Source organism: Chiloscyllium plagiosum, unplaced genomic scaffold (assembly GCF_037043375.1).
Source record: "Chiloscyllium plagiosum isolate Xiang-an unplaced genomic scaffold, Cpla_swu_hap1 HiC_scaffold_12, whole genome shotgun sequence".
Taxonomy (NCBI): domain Eukaryota; kingdom Metazoa; phylum Chordata; class Chondrichthyes; order Orectolobiformes; family Hemiscylliidae; genus Chiloscyllium; species Chiloscyllium plagiosum.
In genome coordinates, this window is record NW_028270150.1 from 41,370,695 (window position 1) to 41,382,829 (window position 12,135).

The 12,135-nt window shown below is 42.3% G+C and overlaps 1 protein-coding gene across 1 annotated transcript in view; it reads left to right on the forward strand.

Annotated features, from left to right (window-relative positions):
• Positions 1 to 6,013: 6,013 nt before the first annotated feature.
• LOC122555254 (E3 ubiquitin-protein ligase DZIP3-like) overlaps positions 6,014 to 12,135 on the forward strand; it is a 115,948-nt gene continuing 109,826 nt past the window's right edge. The window contains exon 1 of the mRNA XM_043701054.2: positions 6,014 to 6,139. Coding sequence (XP_043556989.2) covers positions 6,127 to 6,139 — 13 coding nt within the window. The 5' untranslated portion in view covers positions 6,014 to 6,126. The remainder of the gene's footprint in view (positions 6,140 to 12,135) is intronic.

Below are 12,135 nucleotides of genomic sequence, written 5' to 3' on the forward strand. Positions count from 1 at the left end.
TCCAAAGTTCACTATACACACACAACTTAATTTCCTTACCCATGAAACTTTTTTTCACTTTCTCTAACGTATTCCAAATCCTGCCTCAGTTGAGGATGAACCAGGGTTTTATACAAGTTTAGCATAATGTCATTTTTCAATTCTGTGGCTCCATTAATAAATCTCAGATATCATGTGCTTCATTTACTGCTCTCTCAACCAGTCCTGTCACATTCAATTAATTATGCATCTATATACCCAAGTGCCTTTGCTCCTGTACCCCCTTTAGAAGTCATAATAATGAACTAAATGTTTAAATTAAAAATGAAAATTAACTTCTTAATTCACTACATTGGGCAGTTTGGTCTTGTGGTTAACCGGTAGATAGGGTTCAAATACACTATTAGAGCCCTAACTAACTTATCACCTCATATCTTGACACTGTCCTGACCCCCTTGGTCCAGGAACTACCCACATACTTTTGAGACACCACCCACGCCCTCCACCTCCTCCATAACTTTTGCTTCCCCGGCCCCCAATGCCTCATCTTCACCATGGATATCCAGTCCCTGTACAAGTACATCCACCATGGCAAAGGCCTCCAAGCCATCTGGTTCTTCCTTTCCCGCTGACCCAACCAGTACCTATTCACCCCCCCACAATCATTCAATTGGCTGAACTGGTCCTCACCCTCAACAACTTCTCCTTTGAATCCTCCGACTTCCTACTAAAGGGGTAGCCATGAGCACCCACATGGGCCCCAGCTATGCCTGTCCCTTTGACGGATATGTGGAACCGTCCATCTTCCATTGTTACACAGGCACCATTCCCCACCTTTTCCTCTGCTACATTGATGACTGTATCAGTGCCTCCTCATGCTCCCTCAAGGAAATTGAATAGTTAAACAAATTCATGTAAACCTTCCGCCCTGATCACCTGGACCATCTTGGATCTTGGATACCTCCCTCCCCTTCCTGGAGCTGTCAGTCTCCATCTTTGGTGACCACCTCAACACGGACATTTACTTCAAAACCACTGACTCCCTCAACCACCTGGACTACACGTCCTACCATCCCCTTGTTTAAAAAGCTATCCCTTACTCCCAATTCCCCCACCTCCGCTATATCTGCTCCCAGGAGGAGCAATTCCACTCCAGAACATCCCGGATGGCCTACTATTTTCAAGGGCTGCAGATTCCCCTCCCATGTGGTCAACAATGCCCTCCAGCACATCTCCACCACTTCCCACACCTCCGCCCTTGAATCCCACCCCTCCAACTGCAACTAGGATAGACCCCTCCAGTCCTCACCTTCCACCCCACCAACACCCGGATACAATGCATCATCCTCCGCCATTTCCGCCAACTACAATCAGACCCCAACACCAGAGATATATTGCCCTCACTACCCTTATCTGTGCTCTGCAGAAACCAATCCCTCTGCGATTCCCTCGTTATGTCCCCGCTCCACACCAACCCACCCTCCACTCCTGGCACTTTCCCTTGCCACCGCAAGAGGTGTAAAATCTGTGCCCACACCTCCCCCGCCCCACCATCCAAGGCCCTAAAGATTCCTTCCACATCCTACAGAGATTTTCCTGCACATCCCAACACCTCATCTACTGTGTCCGTTGCTCTCGATGTGGTCTCCTCTACATTGGGAAGACAGGACATCAACTTGCAGAATGTTTCAGAGAACATCCCTGGAACACACGCACCAAGCAACCCCACCGCCCCGTGGCTGACCACTTCAATATCCCCTCCGGCAAGGACATCCAAGTCCTGGTCTTCCTCTGCTGCCAAATCCTAGCCAACTAATGCCTGAATATGAACACCTCATCTTCCACCTTGGGATCCTCCAAACACACAGCATCAATGTCAATTTCACCAGTTTCCTCATCCCCCCTCCCACCTCATCCCAGATCCAACCTGTCACCACCCTCTTGACCTGTCCTACCTGTCCATCTTCCTTCCCACCTGTCCACTCTGCCCTCCCCTCTGACCTAACATCATCATCCCCCATCTCCATCTACCTTTCACCTTCTCAACTACCTTCCGCCAACCCACCCACCCTCCTATTTATTTCTCAGTCCCTGGCCTCCTTCCCCACCACATTCCTGATGAAGGGCTTATCCCAAAACATCGATTCTCCTGCTTCTCAGATGCTGCCTGACCTGCTGTGCTTTTCCAGTGCCACATTTTTCAAACCAGAGGGCACAGTTTTAAATTGATTTGCAGAAGAATCAAAAGTGAGATAAGAGAAAATTTTTTCAGAGTATAGTTAAGGCTTGCAACACACTGCATGGAACTATGGTGGAGGCAGGTTCAATTGAAGTGTTCAAGAGTACATTAGATCATTATTTAAATAGGAACAACGTTTATATGTAAAGGAAAAGGTAAGAGATTGGCACTAAACCAAATGCTTGGGAGCAAGTAAAATCATAATGGATCGAATGGCTTCCTCTTGCACTGTAATAATTCTGCAGTTCAGTGATTCTGTTCCACCAATGAGATTATGACTCCCCTGTGATCTATATACCTGAATACCTTTGGTTCACAAAAATACTGAGAAACATACAGACATTTTTGGATCTTCAGACACTCAATATTATAATATTTCAAACAACTCAAATTACTACAAGCAAACAGATTTTGTTTAATAAAAGCAAAATACTGAGAGTGCTGTAAATCTGAAACAAAGAGAATGCTGGAGAAACTCAGCAAGTCTGGCAGCATCTGTCAAGGTAGAAAGCACAGTGTTAGGGTTAGGTTTACAAGGTTGCGAGAGGGTACCTGCAATCAGGATGTTGGTTTGAAATGTGTGTACTTCAATGCCAGGAGCATCTGGAATAAGGTGGGTGAACTTGCAGCATGGGTTGGTACCTGGGATTTCGATGCTGTGGCCATTTCAGAAACATGGCTAGAGGAGGGACATGAATGGTTGTTGCAGATTCCGGGATTTAGATGTTTCAGTGAGAACAGAGGTGATGGTAAAAGGGTTGGGGGAGGTGTGGCATTGTTAATCAAGGATAGTATTACAACAGCTGAATGTTTGAGGACTCATCCACTGAGGTAGTTGGGCCGAGGTTAGAAACAGAAAAGGAGGTTACCCTGTTGGGAGTTTTCTGTAGACCTCCGAATTGTTCCAGAGATGTAGAGAAAAGGATAGCAATGATGATTCTCGATAGGAGCTAGAGTAACAGGGTGGTTGTTATCTTCCCCAATATTGACTGGGAATATTATAGTTCAAGTAGTTTGGATGGGTCAGTTTTTGTTCAATGTGTGCAGGAGGGTTTTCTGACATAGTATGTCGACAAGCCAACAAGGAGAGTTGCCATATTGGATTTGGTACTGGAAAAGGAACCTAGCCAGGTATTGGTTTGGAGGTAGGTGAGCACTTTGGCGATAGTGACCATAATTCAGTTACGTTTACAACAGCAATGGGCAGGGATAGGTATATACCGCAGGGAAAGAGGCATCACTGGGGAAGAGGCAATTATGATACAATTAGGCTAGATTTAGATGCAAAGGATAAGGAAGAAAACTGGAGGGGATGGATACACTTGAAAGGTGGAGCCATGGTTTACTGAAGAGGTTGAAGCTCTTGACAAGGGGAAGAAGAATGCTTATGTGAGGATGAAGTGTGAAGGCTCAGTTAGGAGACTTGAGAGTTAGAAGTTAGCCAGAAAAGATCTAAAGAGAGGGCTAAGAAGAGCCAGGAGGGCTCATGAGAAGTTGTTGGCTGAAAGGATCAAGGAAAACCCTAAGGCCTTCCATAGATGTATCAGGAATAAAATAATGATTAGAGTAAGATTAGGGCCAATCAAAGATAGTAGTGGAAAGTTTTATCTGGAATCTGAGGACAATGGGGAAGTGCTTAATGAATACTTTTTGTCAGTATTTACATTGGAAAAGGGCAATATTAGTGAGAATATGAAGATACAGGTTACAAGATTAGATGGGATTGAGGTTGACAAAGAGGAGTTTTTAGCAATCTTGGAAGTCTGAAAATAGATAAGACCCCTGGGTCAGATGGGATTTATCCAGGGATTCTCTTGGAAGCCAGGAAGTAGATTGCAGAGCCTTTGGCTTCGATCTTTATGTCATCATTGTTGACTAGAGTAGTGCCAGAAGGCTGGAAGCAAATGTTGTTCCCTTGTTTAAGAAGGGGAGTCGGAGCAACCTTTGAAATTATAAGCCAGCGAGCCTTACTTCAGTTGTGCGTAAGATGTTTGAAAAGGTTGTAAGAGATAGGTTTTGTAATAATCTGGAAAGGAATCATTTGATTAGGGATAGTCAACACAGTTTTGTGAAGGTAGGCCGTGCCTCACAAACCTTATTGAATTACTCGAGAAGGTGACAAAACAGGTGGGTGAAGGTAAAGCGGTTGACGTAGTATGTATGGACTTCAATAAGGCGTTTGATAAGGTACCATAAAGTAGGCAATTACACAAAGGAGTTTCGGGATTGAAGATGATGTAGCAGTTTGGATCAGAAATTGGCTAGCTGAAAGAAGACAGAGGGTGGTGGTTGATCCTGGAGCTCAGTTACCAGTGGTGTACTGCGAGGTTCTGCTTTGGGACCACTGCTGTTTGTCATTTTTATAAATGAACTAGATGTGGGCATAGAAGGATGGGTTAGTAAATTTGCAGATGACGATAAGGTAGGCAGAGTTATGGATAGTGCCAAAGGATGTTGTGGGTTACAGAGGGACATAGATAAGATGCAGAGCTGGACTGAAAAGTGGCAAATGGAGTTTAATGTGGAAAAGTGTGAGGTAGTTCACTTCGGAAGAAGTAACAGGAATGCAGAATACTGGGCTAATGGTAAAATTCTTGGTGGGTAGATGAACAGAGCGATTTCAGTGTCCTGGTGCATAAATTCCTGAAAGTTGCCACCCAGGTTGATAGGATTGTCAAGAAGGCATATGGTATGCTGGCGTTTATTGGTAGGGTGATTGAGTTTCGGAGCCACGAGGTCATGCTTCAGCTGGACAAGACACTGGTAAGGAGTATTGCATGCAGTTCTGGTCACCACATTATAGGAAGGATGTGGAAGCTTTGGAAAGGGTTCAGAAGAAATTTACTAGGACGTTGCCTGATATGGAAGAAAGGTCTTATGAAGAAAGGCTGAGGGAACTGAGGCTGTTTTCGTTGGAGATAAGAAAGTTGAGAGGTGATTTAATCGAGACGTATAGATAATCAGAGGGTTAGATAGGGTGGAAAGTGAGAAACGTTTTCCTTGGATGGTGAAGGTTAACATGAGGGGACATAGTTTTAAGTTGAGGGGTGTCAGATATTAGGAGTAGTTTCTTCACTCAAAACAGCATGGGCGTGGAATGGCCTGCCTGAAACAGTAGTAGACTTGTTGACGTTAAGGGTATTTAAATGGGCATTGGACATACATATGGATAATGATGGAATGGTGTAGGTTAGATGGGCATCAGACTGTTTTCACAATGTCGAGGGCCGAAGGGCCTGTACTGTGCTGTTACGTTTTATGTTCTATGAGTTAATGTTCCAATGAATGACAATGCAAGCTTGAGGAACAACAACTTTACTTGGGGCACTTTACAGACTCAGGTCTCAGCACTGAATTCCATAATTTGAGAAAATGATGGCTGTTCTCCATTTGTCTTACACCCTACATCAGCAACCCCCAACCTACAGCCTTCTCTAGTTTACCTTGCTGTTAGTGGAGACGACTCATTCCCTGCCTTTCACACCTTAATCGACACCCACAACCTTGTTTTTCAAAAAAAAGAGCAAGGTAGTTTGCATTGAGCCCTTCTCAGTGTCATGGAAAACACAGCATAGAAGCTGAACCCCCCGGCTAGATATTCCTAAATCCCGTTCCTCTTGACGCACTCTGTCAAAAACAAACGCTCACATTCGCGAGTGGCAGGTTGTGTGAGAAGTTAGATGGTATTGATGAGGGTGTACAAATCTCCCTCACTCAGGAAATTGATGACCACGCCTGTGCGGAAATAACCGTCGAAACTGAAAAGGCAGGAGAGCCGCTGACACGTCAACCAGCGCGAGCGCGAGCGCGAGGGAGGGGGCTTTCTCAACATCATCGCGAGATAACAAACAAAATAATATTCTTTCAAAAGAAAGGGGGGCGTCCGAGGAGCTTTATACGCAACTCAAATGGCTGCTCAAGGTAGGTTTACCAAGGTGTTTGTGTGAGGAGTTATTATTTTGTTTTAGGGGGGGTGGGGGGTGGTGAATGATGGTGCGGTGTGATTAATAATGTCTGATTCCGGTGATGAGTCAGTCCCACGGGTATTCCCGGAAAATTACCAACGGTTGCTTGTTTTTTTTCTCTGTCTGTTACTGTGTCACTCCCAGGCCGATGACCCCGCCGTGAGCTGTTCTTTTTGAAGTATTAATTAATTAATTGTCCCCTTTTTACTGCTCCTCGGGGCCTTCCGTTCAAACCCAACAGCTTCTCCTCTTGATTTTTTTTTACAAAACTAAACGAGGTGATTGGAGAATTGTGTCAAACTGCGCTGAAACGTACTCCGCAATACTTCCTGTCCGCGGTGAGTCAATCGGGTAAAAATTTTGGATTTTTTCCCCGGACTTTTGTACTGAGGCCTGGGTAAAATTGATCAAACTCATACTGTACTTGGCTGTGCTGCCCTTGGTTCTTTTGCTTATGATTGACATTATTATGTAAATGAACAATAATTTCTTCAGTGAACATGATTCGGTGGCAATCACCTGATGAAGGAGCGTCGCTCCGAAAGCTAGTGTGCTTCCAATTAAACCTGTTGGACTATAACCTGGTGTTGTGTGATTTTTAACTTCTTCAGTGAAGTACTTCTCGACTGAACACATAGGAACTAGGCCCTTTTGAGCCCTTCGTTCTGATCAGGGCTGATCCTGTCTTTTAACACATTCTCGCTTTCTCACGATTCCATTTGAATCTTTTAATATTTGGGGAAAACACATTTTTGTATATGCTCAGTGACCTAATCCCCTCTACTTTCTGGATAGACAAATCCACAGATTAAAATTAAATGACCTACTTCATATCCTGAGACTGACGCTCCAACCAAGGGAAATATCTTACCTGCATCTAGTCTGTCAGACACTGCTAGATATTTTTAAAATTCATTTCAATCATTCTTCTAAGTTCTAGATCCAGTTGAGACCAATTCTCATAATACAACAATCAAACTGTCACTATATCAGCTTTGTGAATTTCTGTACCTCCTGGAAGCCAAGTATATCCTCTCATAGATATCCTCCCCCAAAACTGCACACAATTCTCCAGGTGCAGTCTCACCAATTGGATAACATTCTTATTTCTGAACTCCAGTCTCTTGCAATGAAAGCTAACCTACCTTGTAGCATTTGGTTAACTTACCTGCATGTTAACTTTCAGTGACTGGTGTACAAGGATACTCAGATTCCTTTGTACATTCACATTTCCCAATATATCACCATTTAAGTAATACTTTTGTCTTCTGTTTTACATGTAACTTTTATCCACATGATACTGCATCTGCAGTGCATTTGATCAATCACTCAACTTAATTTTTGTTTAGATTACTTACAGTTTGGAAACAGGCCCTTCAGCCCAACAAGTCCACACCGACCTTCCGAAGAGCAACCCACCCATACCCACTCCCTACATTTTTCCCTTCACCTAACACTACGGGCAATTTAGCATGGCCAATTCACCTAAGCTGCACATTTTTGGACTGTGGGAGGAAACCCATGCAGACACTGGGAGAATGTGCAAACTCCACACAGACAGTTGCCTGAGGCGGGAATTGAACCCCGGTCTCTGGTACTGTGAGGCAGTAGTGTTAACCACTGTGCCACTTATCTAGACCTCCTTGAAGGTCCCTTGCATCCCCCCAGACCTCCAATCCCATTGTTTGGTGTCATCAGAAAAGTTGGAAATATTACATTTGATTCCTTCATCCAAGTCATTTGTATGTGTGTGAACAGCTGGGCCCCAAGCACTGATCCCTATAATCACCACATGCAGCCTGGAAAAAGACACCCGTTCACACTCTGTTTCTGGTATGTTAACTAATTCTCAATTCATGCCAGAATATTATCCCCAATCCTGTGTGCTTTAATTTTTCCCATTAGCCTCTATGTGAAGCCTTATTAAAAGCATTCTGAAATCCAAACACACCACATCCACTGGATCTCCCTTATCTATTGTAGTAATTGCATCCTCAAAACTCCAGTAGATTGGTTAAGCATGATTTCCTTTTCATAAACCCATGTTGACTTTGTTTAATCCTGATAATGCTTTCCAAGTATTATTTTATCACATCTTCTATAATAGTCTGTAACATTTTCCCTACTACTGATGTGGACCTAACTGATTTGTAATTTTCTGTTCCTTATCTCTGTCCCTTTTTTTTAAATAGTGGGGTTACATTTGCCACCTTTCAATCTGTAGGAACTGCGCCAGAATTTTGGAAGATGGTCACCAATGTAACTGATACTTTCAGGGCCACTTCCTTTAGTAAGAACAAAAATCAGAAATTGCTGAAGAAGCTCAGCAGGTCTGACAGGATCTGTGGAGAGCAAACTAATTCTGAAGACCGGTCGCTTGACTCAAATTGTTAACTCTGTTTTCTCCACCAGCTACCAGACCTGCTAAGCTTCTTCAGCAATTTCTGGTTTTGTTTGTTTCAGATCTACAGCATTTGATGTTCTTTATTTCATTCATTGCCCATGCACTCAATTTCTGTTACAATAAATATCATTTATTAGTTTCTTCGCCTACTTTACCCGAGTTCTGTAATGTATCAATTCTCAGGGTTACTAGTTTCTACTAACCGAGAATAAGTTTCACACCCTGGGAAAGTCTACATTTCTATTATTGGTGAATAGATAGTGACACTTGATTCAGTTCAGTAGAAGTTAATTTTGTACTGTAGTCTTCATATGATCACACTATTTCTTCCTTCTTAATTTAAAGGTGTGGGAAAAAATAGGTGAACAAAAGTAAAATACTTTAGATGCTGAGGAACTAATGTAAAAAGACTGAGTTCTTGGGTAAAGTAGCATCTTTGCTGAAAAAAAGTTTAATGTTTCAGCTTGATGAGTCAGAAAGAAGTTCCAATAAAAACTAATCAGCCTGAAACATTATCTTCCTAGTTCTTTCCACATTTATTGCCTAACCGACTAGATTAATTTATAAAGAAACGTTAAGAGAATAACATGAAAAGTTCAATGAAGCCGATGTAAACTACACGCTCCAGTGTGGACTAAGTAGTCATTTTTTTTCATATATAATGGTGTGGTACATGTAGGACAGGCTAGGTAATGGGAGCAGATTTCATCCTCTCAAGTACCTTAGTGAACCAGATGGATATTTACAGCAGTTAACAATGGTTGTATGGTCACCATTAGACTAGCTTTTTAGTTCTGTACTTTTATTGAATTCAAATTTCCCCACTTGCCATTGTGGAATTTGAATGTCGTGTTCTCCAGAACGTCAATCTAGTGCTAGCCCTGTGAAATTACCACCATACTACCAGCATTCTGCTTAAACTTTGCATGTCTTAGGATAGATTCTTCAGTTTGTTGATTGAAGAGACAACAAGCAGAATTTAGTGGAGCCTTCTGAAAGTGAGGCTGCTGGCATGTGAATCCAGAGAATCAAGTGGGAATCTGCTGATCTGACCCTCAGCGGCTGGAAAACCTATCTCACTTTTAGTGAGTAGCAGGAACAGTCTGCCACAGTAAATGTGTTGTTAATGAGCAACTTAAAACCAGTTAGTTCTGGGTGACTCAGTAATTAAACAAAACTTACACAGATCCGCATTTCTGGTGGCTCCAGAAAGCTGCGTAGCCATCTTGGGATTTCTAGTGACCTGACCTGACTGTGGGTTCACAAAGGGCTCAGCATCAGAGGACGTTAATCTAGTGACTCCCTTCTGCCGCCATTGCTTCCAATCATCCCCTTCAGCAATGACAATCCAGCAACAATCACTGGTGAAAGCACTCATGGTACTGTTGTCAAGAGGTCACCACTCCTATGACACTGCTAGTTATGAAGAGCTGCCAACCTGTGATTGGCTGGCTGATCTTGAGGGCAGGAATTCTCCTTTTTGGATTTATAGTCTGATGTGAGACCTGGTGCTGTTGAGGTATGAGCCTGCTTACTTTGTAATTACATCATGGTTCTGGTGGAAAAGATGCATCTTTTTTTTCACAGCAGCTTTCCAACTGGTAGGCAGGACCCCATCACCACAGCTAGATTTTGCCTCTGGTGCTGCTTTCCCAGTTCTCACTTTACATGGCTGCACACTTAAGATGGACCTCTAATTATCTTAATTAGCAGTGCAAAAACCCGGAAATGGTCTGTGCAAAGTTGTGAGCAGAGTGAAGCGTGTATTTGACTACAACTGATGGTGATCGGGAAGGATGTGGTGGCTGTAATAACTGACAGTTGGAGGAGTTTGTTTTTATGTATAAGACTGTTTGTTTGTTTGAATTTTCAAAAACTATTTAATGGCTCATTGTTTGACAGTAGTAATTTTGAAATCCATCTCTTGGGAAAAGGGGCCAGTAGGAAATTACAAAAATGGAACAGTGCGGAGGGGGTTTGTGGTAGTAGGCAGCCTTTACTAAAGAATAGGTTTCAGAAGATTCTGTAGAAGTTGAAGTGGTCACACTAGGCATCTGATTGACCAGAGAAGCTGAAATGGACATTTTGATTTTGAGAGTAATTTGGTATTGGATTTTAATTTCAGTTCTGAGTCAAATAGGATTGCTTGGACACTGTTGAAGTTGGGATGAGTGAATGGCTTAATACAGAATGCTGTGGATTGGTGCTTATGGCAATAACATGGAAGTATAGCTTGGACCTACTATAAAGTTTACTGTATATTTATACAACCTCAGCCTGGCATCTGCTAGTTGGCTGGTTTGCATACTGAGCACTTCAATATTACATTTTCTTATTTTTCCAAATCTGTTATCCCAATCAGATTGCTGGAACATTGCAGTAGCAGCCATGAAACGGAATCCAACCTTGTCTTGTGTATAAACAGATTTGATAATTCTAGATGGCTTTTATCTTAGATGTGTGTCTACAGCATATTTAAGGATACGCTAGTTGCATAGGTAGATGGTGCAAAATTTTAATTCACCCATATTATTAAAATTGACTCTTTGCAAATATACTTGTAAAATAAATGTTGTAATAGTTTAATACAGTTACACATGTTATGGACCAGACCAAACCGCCTCAAAATATTCAGAAGATACTCTCTAGACTCTGACTTTTTCTTATTTTAAAGGTAAATGCAAGGCATTATATTCCAGGTGCAAGTTGATAGGTCAAACTACCAAATTTAAAGCAAAATACACTTTAGTCATCCACTGCATTTAAAATACAATGAAAGAAAGAAAGAATTGGAATAACTGACTAAACTCTGTTGGAAAACTTAACAGAATAATAGATATAGTAACTGTTACTAGTTAACTGTTCCAATATAGTAACATCCCATAAACACAACCTTGGAAAAAAGGCTAATTCTGAAAACAGAATGTCTCACATGTAACTCACATAGCAGACAGAGAACTCCCAGCTTTTGGCTGTAACTTTAAGAGAGAAAGAATACTTTTCACTTCTTCAAGATCCCAACAGCAACTAAAAGCTGAACCTAAAATCCCTGGTTTTGTGGGAGCTTGACCACACCCATTCAGGCTGCTTCAATTGTTCCAACTTTTTTTTAAAAAAACCCAATGTCTCACAGGCAGTTTACTTTCTTACAGACTGCTCTGCACCTGCCCCCCGTCTCTCCTGAAAAGAAACCAGAATAAAACACACCTCCTTAAAGACACAGCATTGGCGCACACAGCATGATCAAAATTTTGTAGATTTAGTTCCAACTGGAATGGTCCCTGTCTTTCTAGCTCACATCTCTATTTGAGCAGCTGACAATCATGCTCATCTAAGTTTATTATTCTCCTGCACCCATTTCTCAGAGTGGTTTTCCAAATTAGACCATAAGACATAGGAGTGGGAGTAAGGCCATTTGGCCCATCGGGACCACGACGCCATTCAATCATGGCTGGTGGGCATTTCATTGCCACTTACCACACACTCCCCATATCCCTTAATTCCTTGCGTGATTAAGAATTTATCAATCTCTGCCTTGAAGACATTTA